Source organism: Acomys minous (assembly GCF_964271855.1).
Source record: "Acomys minous genome assembly, chromosome: 4".
In the NCBI taxonomy this organism is placed as follows: Eukaryota; Metazoa; Chordata; class Mammalia; order Rodentia; family Muridae; genus Acomys; species Acomys minous.
This window is the reverse complement of record NC_140486.1, coordinates 92,292,211-92,319,645: the sequence shown is the minus strand read 5'-3', so window position 1 is coordinate 92,319,645 and position 27,435 is coordinate 92,292,211. Positions and strand designations below refer to the sequence as shown.

Sequence of the window (27,435 nt, the reverse complement as noted above, 5' to 3'; positions counted from 1 at the left end):
CTGGAAGGACAAACTCAGCCCAGAGCTTATTTTCCAGGGCACAGGCTTTCAGGTAACGTGAAGCCCTGTATTCCAGCCCTGGGCTGATGTTTGTTCCCATCTCTCCCCAAAAGGAACAGCAAGAGTTTACATTGCAGCCACAAGAAAATGCATAACCAAACTGGAAGGCCATGAAGGAGAAATCTCAAAGGTGAGTCGCCTTCTCATTTGGAGCAGTGTGTTAACTGTAAAAAGAAAAGAAAAGAAAAAAAAAAAAGGAGCATGTTTGATACAAGTAGGATAAGAGAGGTTGCAAATTAATCCTCTGAGTTAAAATGAGTTAATATATCATAACTTCCCCTTGAAAATATTCAACATATTTACTGATATGGGTTAGACAGTGAAGTGATGTTTCTGACATTAAATGCACTGAGACAGAGAGAACACAGACAAAGCCGAGTTTAGTGGATCGAATGATATATTGCTGATCTCTTGCTGAGTCTAACATGGGGTCCACCATTGCTAGAGCTGCTGGAGGCGAATGGCTGAGAAACCACATCTGGATTTTATTTATGTCATGTCTGTACCTGATCATCATCTTAAGATAAATTTCCACTCAAAGTATCTGGTAACTCCTCTTGTGAAGATGTCTACCATTAAATAAACTCTTTGCTCCTCACTATCTTTCCTCTGCCCATTACTGGCAGTGGGCTCCGTGGTGGACAGCAGGGAACTTCAAGTGGATCAGACTAGACTTCACCTATAAGTTGACTCACCAGGAACTCAAGGATTTCAGTTAATTTTCCTTTCATAATACCAGTGAGCTCATTTACTTCGTAGAGAGCGGAGCTACACCTAGTGTTGGTTACAAAACACCTAGTGCCTTTACATCTTGGAGGTGGTAGCTGGGCATAGGGACACAGGCTTGTAATTCCAGCCCTTTGGAAGTAGAGACAAGAGCCTGGGCTATATGGTACATTGCTCCGAACAATCAAAAAGCGAAACAACCCCCCCCCCCCCACACACACACAAACAAACAGGTATATTGGGACTGAGATATATGGTATATTGTCTTGAGCAGCCAAAAAACAAAACAACCCCCACCCCAACAAGCAAACAGGTATGTTGGGACTGAGATAGTAAAGTCTCCTTAATTATATCATCTTCCTCTAAAACTCAACTACATAAGCCTTTATTTTTAAGACTGTCCTCTCTGATTCAGCAAAAAAAAAACAAACCTAAACCCTTAAAAATCATAAAGAAGCATTCTTTTCAGACATCAGCAAATATTTAATTAGCCGAAAATACTCAGCTCAGCAACTTAAGGAGCTTGTAAAGTGCTTTCCCCGCCTAGTTCTAGTAAACACACAAGTTTGTATGCAGAAAAGCATATGGTGCCTCAAGGGATCTGTGAATTAGCTGTAATGGAGGGAGGGAGTGATGTTTGGAAATATTTAACAACGTATGAATTTACCCATTTTGAAGCTCCAGGGCTGTATCTTAGGGTTTTTGAACACTTTTTAGAATCTTCACAGAGCAGAGTCTGTGGTTTGTATGTGTCCCCAGAACATGTCAGAGTATACTGGGATTCGGGGAATCTTGCTTCCCAGTTCAGGCCAAATTCTTGGTTTTAAGTGTGAGCTCTTACCTGCCCTTCCTTATGAAACACTAGTTTGATTGCTTCAGAACTCTGAAAATTGTAATCAGATTCCAGCACTGCCCATGTGTTTTCCCATCCCTCCACTCTTCACCCCTGTTTCTGGAGGCCATTGCCTCATGGCTGGTAAGTGCTGGTCTCCGTGGCAACGGGCAGCACTGACCACTTCATGGACTGAAAGATAAAGGGGAAAGTAGGGCATACAAGGGTAGCCTCGGCAACGTTCTCAAGTGTATGGCTAAGTAGCTACCATCACGTTTGATATTTTCCCTCTGTGAGTGCGTGTTTGTTTTTATGAACCTGTGACTATCAGAAAAACTTGAATATGTTGCTCATGAAATTAATGCCTGGCAATATTTATAAGGAGTACAGAGCTAAAGCATTTAGTACTCCACTTATTCACTCATCAAACACTTAAAACATTAGGATATATTAAGTATGTCCAATAGTGGATTTATTATGACATTTTCATATGTGTATATAATGTATTGCAATAATATATATCCTCATTACCCTCTCTTGTCCCCCTTCCTCTCCTGTGGATCCTCTTCCTAATTCCAGCTTGTCCTCTTCTTAGTTTTGTGTCGGGCCCAGTGAGTTCCCTTAGGATGTCTTAGAGGAGTGTGGGCATCAGTAATGATCTTTTGAGTGCTTCCACCATGGGAGGCGTTTTGCAGACACTGGTGAGACAGTGAAGAGACACAGACACAGCTCTGTCCCCACCATCTCTTCAGTCCCAGTGGAAGTGGCTCAACTCATTGTCTTGTGATAAATATACAGGGTTATAATTGGGCCTATCAGAGGAATGCAAGGGTCAGCAGCAGGTCCCTCTGCCACTCAGGTACCGAAAAAGATGTCTGGCCTGAGGGAAGTATCCAAATGTATTATCTGAAACTAGATGAATTTTGGGTGGCAATGGATGAAAGTTCTTTTGTGACCCTGCCCTTGGTCACCTCTTTCTGTGGGGCAGATGGAGAGCCTCTATGTGCCTTTAGTGACACACAGTGCAGAGGTGACATTGCACTTTGCAGATCTAGCCTGCTTTGCCTCTCTCAACTACCTGGCTCTGCCTCTCTGTGTGTGAAGAGGAAACCACAAGTCTTTGGGAAGAAACTGTTGGGGAATAGTCAAAGTGTACAGGTGCTTTGGTCTTTTACGGTCAGAATTGTGTGAGAGCGAGTGATTAAATGTTAGCATCTAGGTTTCAATTTTCAGATATTAGCCCTCATATCTTTCCCATTAGGGTGAAATTGTTCTAAAAATAAATATCAGGCCAGAGAGAAGATGGGTGTTCAACCCTCCTTTCGCTGATGGAAGTCTACTCTTAACCCAAATATCAACCTGCTGTGGTCTCTTTTGCTGCTTTGCAGATCTCTTTCAATCCCCAAGGAAACCGTCTCCTAACCGGGAGCTCTGATAAGACAGCCAGAATCTGGGATGTGCAGACTGGCCAGTGTCTCCAGGTTCTCAAGGGCCACACTGATGAGATATTTTCATGTGCTTTCAACTATAAAGGGAATATAGTCATTACAGGTAAGGGAGAAATAAACGGCATTCCACTTAAATAAGCTACTGTTTTTTCACTTAAATTAGCTACTAGATTTTTAGAAGCATGCTAAAAGGAGTTCATGCTCAACCTCTGCTCAGTTTTCCAGGTTGCTTGGCTTATCTTAGATTCTAATTTTACTGCCACTATTGAACCTTTTTTTCTTATTGTTGGCTTTATAAAAATTGTTTTGAGACAGTGTCTTAATATGTACCTCTGGGTGGTCTTACCTTGCTATGTAGCACAGACTGGCCTCAGACTTGTGACAATCCTTTTGCTGTAGCCTCCCCAATGCTAGGGTTGGATATTAGCCACCATGTCAGGTCCCATTTAATTGGACCAGGACTCACAAGAGTGTACCCCACCACTGGCAGTAAACTTTTGTTACTAGCAGTAAGATTCCATTGCCCCTGGTAAGGTAGCCATTTAGAAATCTGTCTAGTTGGTCCCTCTACTTTTCTAGTCATCCAAGGGTCTAATGGTTGCCACTCAGCTGATGGTGGTGGGTACCCATAACTCAAACAAGTCAGTACCATTAGTTTCCATAGATGGTTTTATAGCCCAGTAGAGATATACTATTAAATTAAAAAAATTTCTCCTTGGATCTTTTCTGCTGAAGCACTAATATGTGGGAGTAAAGATTTGCGTTGAATATTTTCCCCAACTATCAGCAATTTTGTGGCCTTTGTTGAGCCTCGCATCTCACACATGGCTGAGTAGCAGTGGCCCAGGAGAAAGCCCACCTGTTAGAAGATAGAGCAACAGAAATAAGATAAGGGGGAAATGACCACACAATTTGTTTCATCAGGCAGCAAGGACAATTCCTGCAGGATATGGCGTTGACTGAAGGGCTCTGTTGCGAAGCTGGCCTGTTGGCAATGGTGATCAAGAACTTGAACCTCCCAGAGACCAAGTCAGCCTATTTCCTCTACTTCCTCTTCTTCATGCACCTCACCTATGGGGCAGCCTGCCCTTCACTTCACAGACATGACCATGAAAGCTGATGAGCTTGCATCATTTCCTGATGCTATCTGAGGTGATGATGACAGGAGAAGGTGTAACATGTGGTAAATGTCACTAATTGTTTCTGTCATGTTTTGTGTTTCAATAGCACCAGGATATTGACAGATGAAGTCAGAGTGCCTTTACAGCACTTCTTCTAGATTCTAGAATCTTCTAGATTGTACCCAAAGGCTGATGTTACAGCATCTCTTCAATAAAGTCTTTAAAGATTTCTGATGAATAGTGTTTCATTATATGTTTGGCGGGTACGTTAACAAAGACTAAAATGGCTCTTATCAGCAAATATATTCTGCATTGAAAGAGGCATAGGATTCATGTGGGTAGGTCTATCTCTAAGGATGTGTTAAACAGAGAAGATGCTCAGATTACCAAATTAAAAAAACAAGTGAAAACATTGAATTATAAGAGAAAACAACCAAACTGTTGCTAAAATATTAAAAATATCTTGCGGTGGTGGAAGGGTGGCTCAGCAGTGAAGAGCAGTTCCTGCTGTTGCTGAGGACCCAGGTTTATTTGCCTGCACCTGTATCAGGCAGCTCACAATGAACTGTGATTCTAGCTACAGGGAAACTGACACTGTCTTTTGTCTTCTGTGGTCACCTGGATGCATGTGGTAGACACCCACATGCACGCACATGCATGCCTGCACACACATACACAATCTGTTTTAAAGTTTTTAATTTATTATAATTTATTCAGATTACATCCTGATTGTTATCCCCTCACTTTGTGCTTTCCTATTCTCCTTTTTCCTCCTCATCCTTCTACCCTAGAATGGCTAGGATCAAAAACTCAAGTGACAGCACATTCTGACGAGGATGTGGGAAAGAGAAACACTCCTCCATTGCTGGTGGGAGTGCAAACGTGTACAGCCACTATGAAAATCAATCTGGTACTTTCTCAGAAAATTGGGAATAGTGCTGCCTTCCGACCCCTATTCCACTCCTGAGCCTATACCCAAAATATATTCCACCATACAGTGTGGGAAAGATTAAGTTTTGTCACAGGTGGAAGCAGTCTTAGCAGGCTTTACCCTTGGGGCAAGCCATGAATACCTTGTGACAGACTGTTTGGAGCCTTCCTGGGCTTGGAATTCAGGAAGCCGACCTGGGAACCCCACTGTGGCTATTGTTTTCCTAATTGACCCTAGAAGGGAGAAGGAGACCACCCTTTGCTTGTGACTGGGAAGGTGAGGAAAAGAAAAACAACAGGTGAAGGCGAGCAGGGGTGCGGAGAGAGAGGAAGGGACCAGACCAGCTCGTGGGACAGAGACACCTAAGGACCCGTCCTGAAAAACGGATTCCAGAAGGTTTACTCTTCTGTCCCTTTAACCTTTTTTTTTCCTTCTTGTATATGCTAGTTGGGTTGTTTAATAAAGTTTAATTGTTAATAAACAGAGCCAACAATACAGCAAGGACATTTACTCAACTATGTTCGTAGCAGCCTTATTCGTAATAGCCAGAATCTGGAAACAACCTAGATGTCCCTCAACTGAAGAATGGATAAAGGAACTGTGGTATCTTTACACAATGGAATACTACCTAGCTTGAAAAACGATCCATTGTCTGTTCCTCATAATGACAATGTTTAAATCTACTAGCAAATATCTACAAGCACAGTGTCACCACACTATACCCTAAATTTATATTTATTTAAGCAATGCATTTTTACTGTTTGGCTAATATCTTTCCACTTCAGCAACCATCTAGCCCTTGGTGAGCACTCATCTACTCTGCTGCTTCTATTGACTTTGGCTTTTGTTAGGTTGTATATATGTGAAATCATGGACTGTTTCTATTTCACTGCCTGGCTTATTTCATTAGCACAATGTCCTTGATGCTCTTTAATTTTCACAGATGTTAGAATTTTCCTCTTTCTCAAGACTAAATAAGGTTCTTCTCCATGTGTGCACTTTCTATTCTTTTATTCCTATTTACATATTTGTTTGTTTATTGTGCGTATGCCACTGTGCACATGTGTAGGTCATAGGACAACTCAATAGAGTCAGTTCTCTTCTTCTACCGTGTGGGTCCCAGGGCTGACCACTGATCTCAGGTGGTCAGGCTTGGCAGCAGAGTGCCTTTGCCTTTACCCCCTGGCTCTTCTCACCAGCCTTGCCCCCCATTTTGCTTATCATTTCCTTTGCTGCGCGTTAGATGGCATAGTCGAATTACCTTTGCTTCTGTTTCCTATGCTTCTGGAATCATGTCCAATCATTTACCATCGAGACCAGTGCCACAGTATATTCCTCTAATGGTGTTTCAAGGAATTTTATGGTTTCAGGTCTTAGCATTAAAATTTCCAATGGATTTTGAGCTGACTTTTATGTACAGCGTATAGCATTTGGTTTAGTTAGCTTGCCACCACTATGATTACATATCTAAGATAATAGATATGGATTATGAAAAGGTTTCATTTTGTCCATGCTTTTTAGAAGTTTCAGTACAGAGCTGGTTGGTCCAGTTACTCCTGGGCTCCTAGGAAAAGATACGAAGGAGCACATGGCACAGAAAGGTCATTCACTTCGTGACCAGGGCAAGGAGGTGGGAGATGGAGGTGGGGAGGAAGAGGAAAGGAGGTCGAGAAGAAGAGACAGAATGGGAGGTCATGCCCCCACTGACCCGGAACCTCCCTCCTGGCCCCATTTTAAAAAAAAGTTTCCGTTTACTCTTTGTAACAGAAATTGGAAATCAAGCCTTTATCACATGGGACTTCAGGACACATGCAGGATCTAAATCACATCAATACAGTTTTATTTCCTGCATGTACATGCTGTTTCTTCAACACTTCAATGCAGAGACTATTTTTCCTCCATGTGGCAGCTACTTTGAAGACTCTAAAGAAGCAGACACATTCTGTGACTCTTACTTGGCTTTCATCATGGGTTAGTTAGCTTTAACTGTCAACTTGACACATCTGGGAAGGGAGAACCCCAGGGGAAGAACTGCCTCCATTGGAGTGGCCTATGTGCGTGTCTGTGGGACATCTTAATTGTTAATTGGTGAAGAAGGGTCCAACTCACCGTGAGCCATGTCATCTGGGCAGGTGGTCCTCAGATCTATAAAGAAGGTAACTGAACAAGCTGGGGGGAGCTAGTAAACAGCACTCCTCTGTTGACTTCTGCTCCAAGATTTTGCCTTGAGTCTCTGCCCTGACGTCCTTCAACGACAGACTATGACATGGAGGTATAAGCCAAATAGACCCTGACCTCCCTGGCATTGCTTGGGTCATTTTATCACAGCAACAGAAAGCAATTAAGAGCAGTTGTGTGACCACATTATTTTGTTACACTATTCAAAAAATTTTAGCCAATGTACAGTTAGTAGACAGTCAGTGTCTTATAACCCAACTAAGATGTAGGATGTGTTGGCCAGATAATGGTTTATTTCTCTCTGCTTTATGTACCAATGAAGTCTGACTTTCTCTTCCCCACAGTGCTTGGGCTAGCACATGCTAGGCAATCATTCTACCACTGAGCTGTATGCTAATCCTTTTTTTTTTCTTTCATTGAGACCATGTCTTGCCTCGTTTCCCACACTGCACTTGGATTCCTTCTGTAGCTCAGACTGGCCTTGAACTTGTGGTCTTCTTACCTCAGCCTCTTGTGAAATTGGCATTATAAGCCAGTGATTATGGGACTGGAAGAAAGTCTTTCTTAAAAGAATATTTACTAAGATTTTTAGATACCGCAACTGGCTTAAAATTAAGTGCCTAAACAATCAAGATGATATGGAAAATGATGGTACAACCACTTGATTTTTATTTGAATTAAAGGCAGCATGGCGTTATAATAAAGCCGGTGTACCATATAGTCAGGGTGCCTGGATACACATTCTCCAATCCAGATGCTAACCAGTCCCAGCCCCCTTAGTTTATGAGATCAGATGAGACCAAGCATAGCTATAAGCATCTAGATATACGTTCTGATTTCAGCCCTTAATTATTGGGAAGTTCCCTCCCACTGATTCTCAGTCTCCTCTTTTCAAAATTGATAGTAGTACTATTTTGAGGATTTTTAATATATAGCATATGATCAGAGTGTGATAAATATTAATTACTATTTGTATGATTAAAAATTTTGTGACCACTTTATAGAAATACTTTTTTTGAGAAAAGAACACAATAGTTTTTCAGAACTTAGAGTAGAGATATCAACTATTTCAATGTTTTGTAGTGTCTTAAGGAGAAATATTTAGTTTTTTATCAAATAAAATATAACATTCCTGAGATAATTGTATTATTTTTTTTATCATATTTGTCCTCTTCCCCATAATTCCTCCCATATCTGCCCCTCCCATTTCACATCTCTTTCTCATCCTTTCTTTTCATTAAAATTATCAACAAACTACTGTTCAATTTTTGCTGGCCATGTACTTAGGGCTATGGAAACATCCAGTGGAATATAATACTAGCTTAGTAGCCTTAAAGAAAACCGATTCTCCTTCCTTTGGTAGCCACCAACTGCCAGCAGACCCTCAGCCAGGAGTGCGGACTGGTGAGCCCCTCCTCACTGAGCCGAAGTATTACTGGCTTCATCTTGTGCATGTCTAGTTCAGGTAACTAATAACAATCTTTTAAGGCTCTGGATTGAACCAGGAGTGCTAATCAGTGAGGAGATTGTCAGTTTAGGTGTGGTCCATATTACTCATAGAAACAGGTTCTAAAAACAGTTTTGATCATATTTGATTGAATCTATGGTTAAGATCCTCCATGGTCACTGATGATCCATGGTCACTGATGATCCATGGTCACAGATGATCCATGGTCACAGATGATCCATGGTCACAGATGATGCATGGTCGCAGATGATCCATGGCCACTGGTGATCCATGGCCACTGGTGATCCATGGTCACAGATGGGTGGCTGTCATTTTACCCTCCCTATCCTTTACATTCAATACCCTCTCAGAAGCATCATTCCTTCCAACAGGGGATCAGTGTCTCTCCTCCTTTTTTTTCTCTCTGGCCACCAAATCGTAAGCATGTACTTCAATGTATTTTAGCTCCCAGTCTTACTGCTGTCCAGTCTGTAAGCTACCATTTTATTATCACTCTGGCACTAAGAACAGAAACAGAATAAGATCATAAATCACCCCAGATTCCTCCCACCTCTTAAGATTCTCTAGGAGATGAACAGTAAAAAAATTTTTTAAAAAGTTTTAGTATTTTATACTTGCAAGAGTTTCTCATAAATCAGTATGTTTACCTTAAAGGGAAGGAATAGGAATGGTGAGCCTCAGAGATGTAGTAACATACACCCAGAAGTCAGAATGAATTTGCTCATCTTTACCTCTCTTTACCCTCTCCACTTCCTTTCCTTATCTGGAAGACCTATCCTGGTTTTTGGATAATTTGTGAACCTTTAAGAAATGTAAATTCCAGAAAAGTTCTATGGAAGTGGCAGATAAAATAATGGTAAGGATTGCCATTTGCTTTGCCTGTAAGGAATCGTTGGGCTCATTGCTTTGGACAAAGCCACCCTTGATGCTCTTTTATTAGAAATATGGCTGTTGCTGAAATGTTTGCTGTCACATGCCAAGTGTTCAGTAGGGAGAACAACACAGTAAGTCCCTTTGACATGGCCTAGAATTTGTTGCTGTTTGCAGTTTTGATTTATTTTCTCCCCTCAGCAGGTGGCAGTGTTTATCTTTCTGCAATTCTTGCTTTAATTGACAAACAGACTGTTCAGAGTAATCTTTTAAATGCCAGGTTTACAGATTAGGGTTATATGGGAAAACAGATACTACTCATAATGTGGTACAGTTTAAGGCTTGGGACAATCCTGGCAAATCTGGGACAAATGACACATTTCATTAATCTTGACATTCTGCAGGGACATTTCTTCATCTATCTTAAGGACAGAGACCATTAAGTTGAATAATAGATAGTTCCAATTTTTCTTTAAAGATCCCCTGTGGGGAAGCATGTGCGAACATTTATTTTGTAATGGCCAGTATGAAAGACTGCAACTCTGAATGAAGCCTTTTCACACCGCTATCTTACCAGAGCAAACATGGGTGGTTTTGTGTGTTAATGAAGTTTTCTGTAATTTCAATGTATTGCAAGTGTAAATACTGCATCTTATCATTACATAACTGTGAACTTCATGGTCAAATCAGCTTGTGTTTGGTTGGCAAAGACAACAGCATGGGACCAGGGACTGGAGAGATGGATCAGTGGTTAAGTGGTTAAGAAAACTAGCTGCTCTTCCAAAGGACTCAAGTTCAATTCCCAGCACTCGCGTGGTAGCTTACAAAACTGTCTGTAACTTCAATTCCAGAGCATCTGACATTCTCATACAGACATACCTGCAGGCAAAACACAAATTTGTATAAAAAACAAATAAAAAAAATAAAGTAAAAATTTGTTAAAAAACATTGAGACCAAACTAAAAAAGCCTGATGCTCACAAGCTGGGAGCAAGGGGCTCCAGCTGCTGTCATTTCCTTTCAAACAGCAGAGGCAACTGAGAGTCTCTCTACCAAGCAAAAGGAAGAAATACTGGATGGTCCCTCATTGATAGATTGACATCTTTTACATTAGGAACTTTGGACGCAGAGGCACCTTGTAGCCTTCAGGCACAACCAATAATGTTGGGGAAGTGAGCAGTTAGGATTTTCAAAAGAGTTAAGAATCACTTAGTGAACTGGCTGGGTTTGTGTCAACTCGACGCAAGCTAGCATCATCAGAGAGGCTCCACGAAATCCAGCTGTAAGGCGTTGTCTAAATTAGCGATCAGTAGAGGAAGGCTCAGCCCACTGTGGGTGGTACCTGGGCTGGTGGTCCTGGGTTATATAAGAAAGCAGCCAGGGGAAGCAAGTCAATAACATTCCTCCATGGCCTCTGCGTCAGCTCCTGCCTCCAAGTTTCTGCCCTGTTTGAGTTTCTGTCCTGACTTCCTTCAATGATGAACAGTGCTGTGAAAGGATAAGCCAAACCTCTCCTCCCCACCTCAACTTGGTTTTTGGTCATGGTGTTTCATCACAGCAGTAGAAACCATAAGGCACTTAGTCTGCATCTGGTTACACTTAAGCCATAGTTCTTGGTGATGCAAACCATGAGCCCTGGAATCAGATGGTCTGTTTTCATGTTCTGCACTTCTGCTTCCTGGCACTGGGGTCTTGGGGACACAAAACATTCTGTAATTCAATATTCTTATCTTTAAAATAGGGCTGATAATAGCGGGTGGGAACTTCGCTTGGATTAAATCAGTTAATAAACACATAAAGGTCTTGATTTAGCTCGAGCACTCAGTATTAGCTGATATTTATGGACACATATCTTGTGACTTGAGTTTGATGGATTTAAGACCCATGAAAGAATCTGTCCATTCAGTTCGAGCTTTATCATCAATACGTTGTTTGCAAATCCAAGTCCCTTTTCCATAAGGAATGAAAGGCGGTAAAGAAATTCAGTGACGGTTTTGAGTTCCTATCTCTCATGAGCTCTTTTGTATTCAGGGATGTGAGTACTATTTTGACTCAATTTAATAATCTGGTGGTCTTCACTCTGAGTCATCCCCAGCTCCTTTACTTAGTTATTTATTTTTATTCTTGCAAGTGCTGTGATTCTAACTCATTTAAGGCACCTCTACCAGCCTCCACCGCAATGGAATAATATAATTTGTGGGTGAGGCAACACATAAGATGTAAATATAATTAAATAAGTATGATTTCAGATTTTATAATGCTTCTAGAATGTTCTTCCCAACATTTGAGGAAAAATTAAAAGGTATAAAGTACTTAAAACATTTAAAGGTGGAGATATTTCCTAGGGTTTTCTCATATGTAGTGTTTCACACATCCTGGAGACATTGGTAAATGCTCCAGAACTTGAAATGTATTTTCTGGAAGCCAGTAAAGAATCTGATATCTTTCAGAGTAAATGGCTGCAGATGCTTGTCACGTGGGCTTCTCTGGTCTATGGTCCATCAACATGCCTGACTTTGCTTTATGCTAAATGTGTAAGGACCCTTTGGGAAGGGTCCCCTTTAGTATTGCTTCTGGTTTAGCATTGTATTTTTCATGCACCTGCTCTACTGGTGTTTCTAGGACATGCTCATCTTTAATTATGGAGGTAACAATCTTGAGGAGAATGCTGGAATTTCTGTTTAACTCAAATACGGCTCTCCTTGTTTTCCAGCTTCTGTGTCTAAGGTGATAGAAGTTTCTGGAAGATAATTTTGGCCTTCTTTCCCCAGGCAGTATAAGACTTATTTTCTCTATGTGCCTGGGGCAAAAGGACTGTGCAGTAGACACTCTCCAATGAGAAGTAGATGGATAGTCAGAGTGCTTTGGGCTATTACCATGAATAAGCAATTAGTGTAAATCATATGCAATCGCCAACTTTGACAGATTTTGACCTATAAGAATTGCACAGGGTTTGACTTCATATGTTGCTTATTCAGTGCAGGGTGAGAGATTTTTTTGCTCATATCAGACCTGTCATTAAGTAAATCTTCAATGGCAGTCCATTCCTCGCCTCTGCAGCCTGGTGAAGAGGGCAGACAGCAGAGCTCAAACCAAAGGCTAAAGATATCATGACCTACCTCATTAGTGAGAGAAAACCCACTACACTTGGTATATGGCTTTGGTAGAAGACCAGACTCCACTCTTCACTCTAGTCTCAGTGAACATGTCACATTACCAAGTTTGTTTCTTTATCTATAACATGGAAATATGACAACAGAATGAAACAGAGCCCCACATGGATCCCCACTAGCTCAATGTCTTCGGTGTAGTTGATTGTTGCTATGGGTATTTGACCCGCCCCATCTCCCTGGAGAATGTCCATCTTAAGCTTGGTATCAGTGCTGACTTGTACCTGAGAAAAGGTGCTTTTGCAACTGCCAGCTTTTGTCCAAGGGCACAAGAGTAGCCTCTTTGTTTGCCTGAAGGCTCCTTGCTGTTGCCACAGTATGGAGAATTCCCTCTTCCAATGCTCTTCTCTGACTCCCTCAGGCACAGCAGGTGGCCTATATTTAGAGGGGCATCAGCTGCTTCTGTGCACATTTGAGGTAATGTCTATAAGCACTAACTGCCACCACCCCTTTTAGATGAGATCAGTCACATTCGGGGTAGTATGGTCATAGACAAACCTCTTCTTTTAGCATTGCCTGTTTAGCAATCATTTTAAGATCTGTAGGGTCTTAACTGTTAGATCAGGTACCGAGGAAGAATAGAAACAGGCAAATGCAAATATCTCTGTACCAGAAAGCAAGACCTTTTAGCACAAAGTCTTTGTTGCCACAGATTATATGCCATAACTTGCCTAGATAATTTGTGAGTAAACTTAACTCCCAATTTTGAGAACTATAATGACATAAGACATGTCACACCAAGTGTTCTGATAGTCTATTATCCAAAGTAGAAAACCAGAGAAAGAGACCATAGTTAATTGTGCTCAGAGAAAAGAGCACTTGAGGTAAAATGAGGAGTCCCTCTGTCAGCTAGTGAGAGAAGCGAGAAGCGTAGGAGGGAGGGAGGGAGGGAGAGAGAGAGAGAGAGAGAGAGAGAGAGAGAGAGAGAGAGAGAGAGAGAGAGAATGAATGAATGAATGAATGAATGAACTCAGATGTTTAGGCACCTTGATCTTGGGTTTCAAACCTCCAGAACTCTTAAAAGTAGGTTTCAGTTGCTTAAGTTCCCACTATGAGTATTTTGTTATAGCAGCCTCAATGAGCTCATACATCACAGAAGTGCTCACTGGGTCTCACTCAACTGTCTAAAGATGCTCCATCCTTCCCTTCATCTGTGGCTTTGCTTTTACCTTCTGTCTCTGAAGCTCTTTTTTTCTATACCTACAACTGGGCATTACAGGTCCTTTCCCCCATGTGTTAGTTACTATTCTATTGTTGTGAGGAGACACCATGACTGCAGCAACTTGTAAAATGAAGCATTTCATCAGGCGTTGGGTTATAGCAACAGAGGTTCGGTCTATCATCACGGCAAGGAGCCTTCCGGCAGCCGGCCAGCCATGGTGGTGGAGTGGTAGCTGAGAGCTCACATCTGATCCACAAGTGGCAGGAAGAGAGACAGAAAGGCTGGGCCTGGTCTGGATTTTTGTAACTTCAAAGCTCAACTCCCAGGGGCTCATCTCCTCTAGCAAGGCCACACCTCCTAATCCTTCCCAAATAGTTCTACTAACTGGGGACCAAGCATCCAAACATATGAGCCTATGGGGACCTTCTTTTTAAAACTAATTCATTCAGAGTACATCCTGACCGTTACCCCCTCACTTGTATCTTCCCATTCCGTCCTCCCTCCCTCATCTCCCCATTCTCCCAATACCACTCTCACCTGGAGTCCCAATCCCTCACTGAGTGAAGACTCTCAGAGGACATCCCTGTTGGGCTAGTGTCCAATTATAAGTGAGTATATACCATGTGTATCTTTGTGGGTCTGTGTTAACTCAGGATGATCATTTCTACTTCCATCCATTTGCCTGCAAATGTTTTTAATAGCTGAGTAGTATTCCATAGTGTAAATGTACCACAGTTTCTTTATCTATTCTTCAACTGAGGGATATGTAGGTTGTTTCCAGATTCTGGCTATTATGAAAAATGCTGCTATGAACATAGTTGAGCAAATGTCCTTGTTGTGTGCTGGAGCATCTTTCAGGTATATTCCTAGAAGTGGAATAGCTGGGTCTTGAGGTAGCCCTATTTCCAATTTTCTGAGAAAGCACCAGTTTGATTTCCAAAGTGCTTGTACAAGTTTGCACTCCCGCCAGCAATGAAGGAGTGTTCCCCCTTTTCCACATCCGTTCTTATTCAAACCACTACACCACAGTTTTTAGTTTATGCCAGGCAAAATTTTCTCTTAAACTCTTTTTTTCTTGAGTTTGTCCTACTTACATAGACACTGCTTGATAACAGCAACAACAACAACAACAACAAAACAAAACAAAAAACAAACCTAAAAACAAAGACAAAAATAAAAAAAAATCAAAGTCACCACCGACTTCACTCATTCATACCCATTTGCTTCAGAGGTGGGCCCAGGGCTTTTCTCTGACTTAGTTCTAAGATGTCTGCGAGGGATTATCTTGAGTATGTTGATTGTCGTAGGAAGACTCATCTCAGCGGTGGGCAGTACAGTTCCCTAGGCTAAGATCCTGGGCCATATTAAGTGCATAAAGCAGCAGAGGATGCACTCATTTCTCTGTCCTTCCTGATCATGAATGCCATGCAAGCAGCTGCTTCAGACTCCTGCCACCATGGTGGACTGTCCCTTTAAACTGTGAGCCAGAATAAACTGCTTTTTGACAGTATTTTATCACAACAACAAAGGAAAAGTAGCTATGAAAAACCCTAGCAAATATGATGATGATGATGATGATAATAATAATAATAATAGTCTTTGTTATTCTTGCCAGTGTCTTCTAGCCAAAGACTACCCAGAGCCGAACAAATCAAGTCTATTGTTTCTTAAAGAGAGATGTCCTGCCATGGGGACCCATGGGACATCTCAGACACAGACTGGTAGAAGGGATTTGTAAGATTTTAGCTTGGCTTTATTTTTGAGAAGGGCTTGGAGGCTTTGCTTTTTGCAAAGATTGCATGCTGTCAGGATGTGAGGCTAATTCTATGATCGAGCATCGTCACACATCTCATGCACAGGGGGAGGCCAGGTATAGAGCAAGACTAAAGTTGTGATTGGTGAAGGGGCAGCTCTCCCTCATATCAACCAGGAGAGAGATGTGTTGAATCATTTCTGTATTTCTGACATGTTTAATGTTCTGTTCACATGTGACTAGAGTAGAGATGCTTTTCTGTCTTGTTCATCAACAGTCACAGGATGACCTTTGTGTTAATATTCTGTGTGGTTGTTTATGTATAGTAGGAGAATATTATAGTCTGGTTTTGGTTTTTCAGGCCAGAGGCAACACATCCTGGCTCATTAAAGCCCAATGACCTTGGTTTCTGTGGGGACATCTTCTGTTGGTGAAGTACTTGAGGGCTGAGATGGGTATTGGCAGTATTTTGGTTTGGGATGGTCACCAATGATCTCACAGAGTGCTGTGCTGGGTGGCGTTGAGGGTCCTGCCAGGTTGGAGAGATTTCCTGTACACAGACATTATGCTTATGTGATTCTCTACCATGATAATTACGGGACAGTTGTGACCAAATTGAATGTCTGCACGGAAAGACAGACTAAGCAGGTAGACCTCGTGGTGCATGCTTGCAATCTCAGCAACTTGATGGGCTTAAAGAAGAGAATCATAAGTTTAAGGCCAGCCTGGGTAACTTACTGAGACTGTGTGTCAAAATAAATAAAAAGTAAAATAAAGGTGAAGGCTGGGGTCAGGTACCTGACTGTCATGAGCAAGGTTTAAGTTCAACTGAAGCACAAAAAAAAAAAAAAAAAAAAAGAAAAAAGAAAAAGAAAAAAAGAAAAAAAAAGAAAGAAAGAAAGAGAGAAAAAAATGAAAAGAAAAAGATGGGCCACACAATCAGACATTGAATTTTCCCTGGACCACTTTTTCACTTGGCAGGCATATGGCTTCCTCTATGACAGATGCAGGTGCTGTGACAAGCAGTCCCTCTTCTCGTTTTCCTCTTCGGATAGAGGACATGCCCTCATTTTCTAATTTTAGAATTTGCTTCATCTCAAGTGGCTTTTGGCACTGCCACTGTGTCGCCTTGTGGCTCGGGAGCATTTTAGCTGTTTCCTTGGGCTTCACAGAGATTTTTATGATGGAGCACTTTTATTCTTTTCATACTCTCCCCAGGGCTCTGGCACAACCTCATAGAGGAGAGATGAGGGCAGAGGAAAATCTGGCAAGCCTACATCGAGTTTTCATCAAAGTCAGTGTCCTCTACCAGATGACCCTTGTCTTTGTAATAAGCCCCAAGGGTTTTAGAAAGCACCTGAAGACCCCAGCCATGTGTGGAGGGACCTGCAACCACGGGAGGGTATTAGTCATCACTTTTCCACCTGGCCCCACCTCCGGGAGACACGTCTTCTCTATTCGCTTTGAGTTGGCACTGGATGTGGCTTACTGTTGGGATCCAGTAGTGAACACTGATGAGCTGACCGAATGAGTAAATGAGGGAGTAATCGTGCACTCGATTAATTTAAAATCAATTTTCAATCCATGCCTCTGTGGGAATAACTGATGGGCAGAACACACAGAACTTCACATTTAGAGGTTATGTTAATCAAAGAAGATAAAAATGTAGAGGTAGTTTCCTATCTAAGTATTAACTAAGGTGAGCCTTGCTTAGCCTCTGTGATCAGATAATATTGGGCAGGTTCTGGATGGTACAGATGTAGCTCATCCCTACATATCTTTATTACTATCATCAATTTATCACCTATCATCTATCTATCTATAATTTATTTATATGCATACAGAAAGAGTGAGAGAACAAGCATGTATTTTCCTGATTGTCTTTCGTTTTTGGTAGGTGCTTTTACAAAAGGAGTCAGATGTTTCATTCATTTATTCATTTGTCCCCTTATTCATTCAGTATATATTTAATGGGTGACTGTTATGGGCACAAATGTTGTTAGGTACCAGGAGTTCATTATGAATAAAACAATTATCTATGCTCCACAGTTTACAAGTTAAGGAGGGTGAAGTAATATTTTAGTCAAGTTTCACTGAGAAAGAAATGAGTGAGAAAGGAATATGAAAAAGTTTGTTGTAAGCAACTGGGTTGTGTACTTTTGGGGATGAATGAAGTAGTCTGAAATCCTCAGGGCAGGCCACCAGGATGAGACTGCCCAAGCTTAGAAGTAAAAATTGCTGTGTGCAGGTGAAACTCCTTGTTTTGTCTGAAATGGAGGCCTTGGTTATTTTGCAAATATTAACTGTCCGTTGATCTAAGCCCCTGTAGAGTGTGTAGGATAATCTCTCTTATTTCAAGTCAGCCAGTTATAGGCCTTTATCTCGCTACAGAATATTCCCCCAGTGACACCTCTGTTATTGTTTGAATAAACTGTAGCATAGCTTCGTGACACATGAAAGTGATCCCCACAAGGAGGAACACTAAAGAAGTGATTAAAATACCACATGTTTCCAGAAATAGACATTTCATTTTCTTTTCTTAACAATAGTGTTGGACTTCATGTCTAGTTTCGAGAGCAACATGAAGACTTGTCTTAGGAGCTTAAGGAAACCATCAGATTCATTGAGTCTGAAACTAGGGGTCACTGAACAGTTCTGAAGCCTGGGCTCTCCTCAGTACCAACTACAACCTGTAGGGGTGTAGGTCTTTGCCGTTGCTAATTCAAACACATGGTTCAAACCATTATTGAGGATTGAGAATAAATACCTTAGTGGATTGAATCTTAAATTGCCTTTATGATGCTTTCATATGAAAATGATCTTCTTTGGAAGTGAGTCCTTATGTCAGTTAGAAACAGCTGGGTTTTTTTTTTTCTGAACACAACATTATTGCAGCCATTGAGATACAGTAAATAATTTTCCTGACTATAAGCACACAGAAGACAGGATCCCACATCATTTACTTCGGTGGTTCTCAGCCTGTGGGTCACAACTTTGATCCAATATCAGATATCCCGCATGCCAGACATTCCCTTTATGATTCATGACAGTAGCAAAAGTAGAGTTATAAAGTAGCAACAAAACAATTTTATGGTTGGGGGTCACCATAACAGGAGAAACTGTACTAAAGGGTCACAGCTTTCAGAAGGTTGAAAACCAGTGAGTTAGTTTCTCAATTACAACAGGGAAGGTAATGTTGGAACAAGCCACTAATAATACCCCTCGGTCCGCAGGAGGGTCCCACAAAAGATATTTCCTGCCTACAGAAAACTTGTTCTAGGTTCTCAGGACAGCTGACCTCCATGGAAAGCTCACACGTGTTTGTAGCCTCAGCATGTGGTCCATGGTAACCGAGGCAAAGAAGAAAAAGGCTGTAGAGCTGCGAGTAACAACTGATGCATGTTATTAGCATTCATCTTTTTTTTTTCTCACTTGGCCAGACTTCAGAAGAAAATGAAAGATAACCCTTGAGTTATAGAAAGAAATAGATGCTGACAAACAAACATTAGTGTTACCCTGAGTGCTTGATATTTTGTCTCTTAGCTTAGTTTACTGTTATGTAATAAAGACTTACTAGATATTTGGCAAATCCATATACTACATCTCCTTTGCTTTTAGATATTTTGTATGGCTGTGTGTGTGTGTGAGTGTGTGTGTGTGTGTGTGTGTGTGTGTGTGTGTGTGTGTCTGCTTGTGTGTGTGTATGTATGTCTGTCTGCCTGTGGGTGTGTATGTGTCTCTGTGTGTGTGTGTGTGTGTGTGTATGTGTGTGTGTGTGTGTGTGTGTGTGAGTGTGTGTGTATGTGCACGTGCACATGTGCTCCATGTCTTCAGAAGCCAATGCTTCTCAGTACATTGGCTCTGCTTGTCTGGTGCCTCTCATTTGTGACTCTTGGGAATAGAAGAGTAGAGCTGACACATTTGTATTTTTAATCCCCAGAAGTGGGGTAAAACCGGTCACAATGATAGTAGCAGGACAGAGGCTCTCCCTTGGCTCAAGGCTCTCCACCCGACCTTCATTTCTTCTGAGCTTTCCCGTTTATACAAGAAAAGAAGATAAACCTTGGAGAGCACTTGACTAAATAGCAGGAAACTATAGCCTCTCCACATAGACACAGAAACTCACCCAAAGCATAAAAGAACTCGTTAAAAATGGATACATTTGAGAACAGAGAAAACTCAGTCTTCTATGGCCTGCTCAAGTCACTGTGCCGTGGACCTCAGTAAGCTTTGTGGGGAATAAGTAATAAATATTCTGTAAGACTTCCTTGGTCTGATAAATACCATTGGACAGCACTATTCCCAGCATATTAGATCTGCACAGCTCTGAAGAATGGTAAGATGACTAGGAAAGGCAGACAGTCTGCCCTGAAGGTCAGGACATCTCAAGAATCCTTCCTGTGACCTGGCAGGCTTCTGCTTTTCCACGTGCTGCCCCATGAGATGTCATGACCTCAGGGAGGAGACTCACCTGACAGTAACGCTGTAGCCTGAGCCATCCAGACAGAAATAAGAATGAGGACATTTTTACAGTGCCATGGCTAAGAGGGCAGGCTCATCTTTATTCAAAAGCTATATTTGGAAATGTTTGATTTGTATTCATATTTCCTATCTCCAGTTGAAAACTTAGATGCATGTACCTATCTTGTTCAAATTACATTAGAAAGTTTTCCACTACCTAAGTTGTCTGCCAAAGAAATATTTCCCTGTATCAGCTATACTCCCCATTGGCAGATCTGGTTTGTATGTGCTTTAGAATAATTAATATGGCCATGTAGTGAAAGCATCTGCTTTAAATCCAAGCTAAGTGCATTTATTAACTGTTATGTCAATGTTGTATTATTAGTATTAACTAAATAACCCTTTAGTAAAACCAGTCATGTTTCAAATTCTCAAGAGTAAGTGTGACCCCCATATTGAACATCTTGTGTGTGGAAGACATTTTCTCAGCATAATGCAGACATGTTTGTTAGAGTGTCTCTGAAGTGGCCAGTACTACATCTGTTAAAACATTTGCCTCTAGCCAAGACTTCAAGTACTGTATTGAATAGGTATGGAGAGACTGGACAACCTTGTCTTGTTCCTGATTTCAGTGGAAATGCTTTGAGTTTCTCTCCATTTAGGTTGATATTGGTTTGGAGCTTGCTGTAAACTGCCTTATTGTGTTGAGGTATGTTCCTTGTATCCCTAATCTTTTCAAGGTTTTATCACGAAGCAGTGTTGGTTTTATCAAAGGCCTTTTATACATCTAATGAAATGATTATGTGTTTTTTTAATTATTCGGTTTGTTTATGTAATGAAGTACATTAACCTGTATACAGATGTTGAACACTTCTACATCTGAAGGGGATTAAGTGGATACACATAGGAAGAGAAGAAGTCAAAGTATCTTTATTTCCATATCATATGCTAGTATATATTAGTGACTCTAAAAATTCCACCAGAAAACTCCTATAGCTGGCCAACTTTTGGGAAAGTAGCAGGATACAAAATGATCACACAAAACCACTAGCTTTCCTATATAAAAATGACAAACAGATGGTGGAAGGAATCAGGAAAACAACATCTTTCACAAGAGCCTTGAAAGATATTAAATACCTCGGAGTAAGTCTAATAAAGCAAATGAAATACTTGTATGATAAAAACTTTAAGACATTGAAGAAATTGAAGAAGATATGGGAAAGGTCTCCCATGATCATGGATTAGTAGGATTAATATAGTGAACATAGGCATCCTTCCAAAAGCAATCAACAGACTCAATGCAGTCCTCATCAAAATTCCAACATAGAGCCAAGTGCGGTAATGCACGCCTGTGATCTCAGGTCTTGCGGGGTGGCGGGGGGGGGGCAGAGGCAGGTAGATCTCTGTGAGTTCGAGGCCATCCTGGTCAACAAAGTGAGTCCAAGACATCCAGGGCTACACAGAGAAACCCTGTATGAAAAAAGAACCCCCCCAAAAAAGAAGTTCTCAAAGAATTAATCAATATACATACATATATATATATATACATACATACATATACATATCTTGATCTCTGTCTCTATATTTATTTATCTATTTAAAGATGATACTGGACCAAGAAGATAAAAAGGCCTTCAATGCACTTAATGTATGAGCCATTTCCCATCACTGGTTCCTGAATATTATGGTTATTTGATGGAAAGGGTGAGCACTGATTTTGACATAGCTTTGTTTCACCTAGGCTATTTAGCTACAGTGATGCTTAATGACTGTTTGCTTCACATTTAAGGTGGCATGCAAGTGAAATCTTAGTTAAGCAGAAAGTTGATCTTGTAAGCATGAGGCTGTCTTTTAGGGCCCTTTAGGGTTATCTTAGGTCAGAATAAAAACAAATTTTCTTTTTCCTGAGCCTAACTATGATTTCCTTTTGCTCATACTATTGTCAACATAAGAAGCACAAACAAACCATTCATAATTTCTGTTTTATTTCCAAAATAAGATCATTAAGTTGCAGGCTTCAGTTTGAACATAAATTTCCTTTACTAGGATAATTGATGAAAGTTACAATAGCACTGGGCATTTATTTCCACAGGTGTCACTGTTTTTATAAGGAAATACTGGAGAGCTGTTAATGCTGGGGACTTGGGGTCTGGAGGAGACTAGATCTGCTCCACAATGGTTGCTTTTTTTCTCCTCTAAAAATCATAAAAGATTTATAAGGTCAGTATGTTCCATATTACAACAAGCTCATTTCCCTATCAAACCATGGAAATTATGGAGGCGGTCATGCTGTGTGTTCAGTCTAGAATCTATAAGGAAGATATTCCCCAAATCTATACTAACAGTTTCCCCTCAAATAAATAGTTCTTGGACTCCAGGATTCAGTTCATGGAGGCCATTTCAAGGGGCCAATTTGATAATGTGCCTTTTATTAAGGAAGTATTCTGATTAAATTTTACCATGTTGGTGCTGAGTTGGGACTTCCAGAGATGCTGGTCGGGTGCCCGCATCAGGTACCACCAGGATGAAGACGCGTTCTCTTCTTCTAAGAAGGTCTAGCTGCCTTGTGGAATGCATTCTCATGGCGATTATTAATAAGCATGTCTGGGCTGGTCAGGATGAAGCATTGGGGGAAATTATTTGTGTTTTGGTATTTATGTCTTCTCCTAATAATAAGCTTTATTAACAATGCTTGCCGCATCTACATTAAAAATACTATGAAAATGAGCTACTTGAAGGTTCTAGAAGAATGACTTTCCTCCTGTGGTTATTAGATAAGAACTAAATTTATTAGTTAATTATCCTATGTCCAATTACCTCGACTTCGGGATGGTGTGATCCAATAAATCAGAACTCCTTGCTTGGAGCACCAGTATTCTAAAAACAGAACAAGAAGAGAAGTTACTCTCCTTTTGCTGTGGACGCTTATGTAACAACGATGCTGTTTTCCAAAGTACCTCAGCTCTAAATAGCTCAGACTTTCTGTCACCTGGTACTAACTGGATGAAACCTCAACATGAGTTTTAAAACTTAAGTTGTTACTATTGAGGAAATGAAGAAAAAAATGCTCATCTTTATCATTAAAAGGTTCATCATTATGAACCTTTATCAATAAAAGGTTCATAAAGGTTATCACTACTTACTTCTTCATTTAAATGCTTATTTTATTTTACTGGGATATGGTTTTGACACGTAGCTAGGCCAACCTTGAACTTTCCCTCAATCTAGTGTAGGCCTTTGTTTTAATTAATTAATGGGTGAGTATGGGTATTTTGTTGACATGTTTGTCTGTGCAACATGTGTGTACCTGGTGTTCTCGAAAGAGTGCACTGGATGCCCTTGGACAGAACTTAATCAGGCTATGAGCCACCTTGTGTGTGCATGGAATAGAACCCTGGTTCTCTGCAGCAGAAGCCTGTACTCCTAAGTGCTGAGCCACTTTTTCAGTCCTATCTAGGCCTTCTTAATTTTTTTCCTACTCTTGGCCTTTGCTCAAGATTGTTTTTTATGATACTCCCCATGTACACATTTAAGTATAGGAACCAAACCTTTACTGATAATAAATCATAAAGGAATTTATTTAAAAATAATACTTTGTTCCATATAATGTTGCCACTCATTAAAGACAAAAGAAAATTTGCATACTAACAGAGGATGTACTTGTTTCTTTTTGCATAAAGAATTAAATCGTGGATGAATATTTCATTCTGTAGGAGAGAGGGTATCTTCAGTGTTTTGGAGAATTGATCAATATTGCTTCTGTCACTCCTTCCCATGAATTTATAGCATAGAATGACAGAAGTATGTTCATGGCCATTTCAGAATTTAGTAATTCCGTCCTACTCCAAACTCAAAATTTGCTGGATGAAAGGAGGTTATCTATGAAACACAAGTCAGCAATTCAAATACTAATTACAAAAACCCAACATTCCATCACAATACAATTCAGAGACATACTAGTTTATTTAACACACTGAGGGACAATAGTGAGGGAACATCAAAAGCCTTTGTTTTTAATAATGAAGCCATCGAGTTTCAGTAAGAGCTGGGAGGGTCATAGGAACAGAAAGAAACACTGTAACTCAAAACATGTAAGAGTCTTGAATCTGACCTGACGTAGGTTGGTGTTGCATGCTGTGATGGTGTGTTCTGTTTAAAATGCATGTATTGTGTGTTCAGAACCATGGCTACAGTGAGGAGAAGTCACACTGTGCAATGGGTCTGAGCTTTTCATTTTTAATTTCATTGCAGTTCAGAAATATCTTACTAGTGCCATGTTTTTGGTGACTCCTATGTTCAGCTATATCACCCATATGGTGTTGCCACCCACAGTATAAGAAGCAGAGTTTCAGTCTACTGAGTGATGGGATTATTGATGTATTCCATCAAGCCTGGCCAAGGTTATCACTATTAAGTGTCATAAACTCTTTGGGATTTAAGAAGCTAAACAAAAAGACTCAGAGTAAAGCAAAAAACAAAATAAAACAAAAAAACCCCCACAAAAACACAAAAAACAACCCCCCCAAACAAAACAAAACAAACAAACAAACAAAAAACCAACAACCAAAACAAAACAACAACAACAAAAAAAAAACCAGAAACATTTGTATTGGTGTTGGATTGGGCCACACTCAGATTTTTCAAGTACTGTACCATTGACTACTTCCAATGCTGTAAAAGGGAAAAAAACCTCATTGGATTTTAACTGTACCAGACAACTGTACTAAGCACCCAGTAATTGAAGATTATGAACAGAAAATCTTAAACTCTATCTGTGATGAACAGTAAAGACAGTTAGTTATCTTTGCTACTATGCTATATTGAAAACTCTAGCATGAAGAATTTCTGTTTCATTACATCTGTGTTTTATAACAGAGATGGATTATTAGTCAGGGTTATCTAAGGAACAGAACTTATAAAATGGGATTATATATATATATATATATATATATATATATATATATATATATATGGCACTACACACACACACACACACACACACACACACACACACACACACACACAGCCTAGATCTACAATTTATTATTAAAATGGCCTTTTGGGCTGTGGGTCAGCTAGTCCAACAATTGTTATGTACCCGAATGGAAGGTCCAAGAATCCAGTAGTTGTTCAGCTCATGAGGCTGAACGTCTCAGTTGGTTTTCAGTATATTCTAGAGTCCCAAAGAAGTAGACTCTAACACCAGTGAAGGAATGGACTTGCTAGTGAGAGTGAGAGCAAGCTGGAAAAGAGAGAGCAAGCTTCTATTGGGTTCCAGCAGAAGGTGTGGCTGGGCTTAAAGGTGGATCTGTCCACCTCAATGATCCTAAATAGAAGTGGGTCTTCCCACTTCAAATGATTTAAGTAAAAAATAAATAAATAAATCCCCCACAGGTGTGCCCAGCCATTTCAGTTTTAGTTCATTCCAGATGTAATCAAGTTGACAAGCGAGAATAACCATCAGAGATGATTCATCTCTGCCTGATGCTGTGGTCCTCAGAGTGGAAGAATCCCAGGTTCACTGGGATTACCAGTGAAATATGTACACATGGTCTCTCCAGCAGCATAATTTCAGGCTATTTTGGCTTAAATATAGAATTCTCTCATGGTAAATTCTCAAGAGCATCAGGAAGAAAGTGTGTGGCACTCAACAGCTGAGCCTTAGAATTCAAATCAGCTCCACATATATGAAATAGCTTGTGTAAAGTCATAACCCAGCCCATATGCAAGGATAGGGACCCAGGTACTGGATGACTGGAGAAGTATTAAAAATCTGTGACCATTAAAAACAGTACCTTATCAAAGCTAGAAAAAGTTGTGTGTAAACCAAGGTCAACTGTTCTTAGAGACATGGGTTATTGCAAGGATTTAATCAGGTTCATCTGATATGGTCCTGATGTGTTTTGGTTAGCTTCCATTTATTTATTTATTTATTTATTTATTTATTTATTTTGACTTAGTAAAGAACAAAAGCTGTATTATGGATTTGAAAAGAATTATAATCATGTCTCCATAGTAGATTTCTTTTTTCCAAGATATATATTATTTTATTAATTAGTTCTTGTTATATCTCAATGGTTAGCCCATCCCTTGTCTCCTCCCATTCTTCCCTCCCTCCCATTTTCCCCTTATTCCCCTCCCCTATGACAGGCTGTAAACTTTAAACCTCTACCCAGATCTAGCCAATGATCAGAACATTCTCCACAGTAGAGTGGAGAGTTGGATATGACTTTCTCACGTACTCTGGTGCCTCATATTTGACCATTTTCCCTGGAGGGGGAGACCTGGTGGCACTCAGAGGAAGGACAGCAGGTTACCAAGAAGAGACTTGATACCCTATGAGCATATACAGGGGGAGGTAATCCCCCTCAGGAACAGTCATAGGGGAGGGGAATAGCTTCCATTTTAATAGAGTTAAATAGGATAACAGTTACTAGAGAAGAGGTGTCCAGTTTAACATACACATCATCCCACAGAAATCTATCAAACAGGTGAGGAAATTAACCAACCTTTGAATGGCTGACTCCAACATTAACCAAGTTCTTAAGATGACCAGACTGCCCTTCTCAGTTTTTTAGAAAGTTTTTAGAAAGTTGAGTTTCTGGAAATTGAACAAAATTGTATGTAATACCATACACAGTGGGAAAAATATAAGTAAAAGCGTCTGCGCTATTCTGACTGATGGCTTTAATTAGTTCACAGTAGTCAACCAAATCTTACTTAAATTCTCTAGGCCATACTAATACTCCTGAAGCCCTGGAAATAGAATTCAGTGGTTTTGCTGAACTTAGTTATCATGCTTACCCAAGAAACCTGAGAAGGCATTCCTTTCTCTCTAAGAGAACAGATAGAAAGATGTAAGCCAGGAGCCATTGGGATGGGACAAATAGGAGCAAGAAGTGCCATATTCAAGTGTCTCTAATAGGAGAGCATGTATGATGGGCAGGAAGAGCTGCTTGTGCCTGGCTTTGCAGCCCCATCCAAAGAACTGCCATGGCTGGGAGAAATAGTGTATGAACCATCACAACTAGGTTATGACTTTATCTCACCAAGAGTTGATTGTTTCATTCTTAGCACTCCTCATGGACAATGGACAGAATTTTATTTTCATAGATCTGAGATACAGATTTATATTTATTTATTTTCATAGATCTGAGATACATATATCTGAGATACATAGACAAGTTATGCTAAATTGTGTTCTTAAAATTCTTACCATGCCCCCCAATTTTAAGAGCTTAGCATTCAGGTAAAGC

General features: G+C 40.4%; 1 protein-coding gene and 1 long non-coding RNA gene across 4 annotated transcripts in view; one reads left to right on the top strand and one right to left on the bottom strand.

The window, feature by feature from the left end:
• The window catches only part of DAW1 (dynein assembly factor with WD repeats 1), a 52,690-nt gene extending 48,283 nt beyond the window's left edge, over positions 1-4,407 (top strand). For all 3 annotated transcript variants that reach the window (XM_084780640.1, XM_084780641.1, XM_084780639.1), the window contains exons 11-13: positions 114-190; positions 3,007-3,169; positions 3,991-4,407. In XM_084780640.1, the coding sequence (XP_084636766.1) occupies positions 114-190; positions 3,007-3,169; positions 3,991-4,025 (275 nt within the window). In that variant the 3' untranslated portion in view covers positions 4,026-4,407. The remainder of the gene's footprint in view (positions 1-113; positions 191-3,006; positions 3,170-3,990) is intronic.
• Positions 4,408-21,660: 17,253 nt separating this feature from the next.
• LOC311596812 lies at positions 21,661-26,886 on the bottom strand. The gene is made up of 3 exons (XR_014778989.1): positions 26,689-26,886; positions 22,997-23,056; positions 21,661-22,788 (listed from the first exon to the last, which is right to left on the bottom strand). It is a non-coding gene; the product is annotated as an uncharacterized lncRNA (long non-coding RNA).
• Between the last annotated feature and the right edge of the window lie 549 nt (positions 26,887-27,435).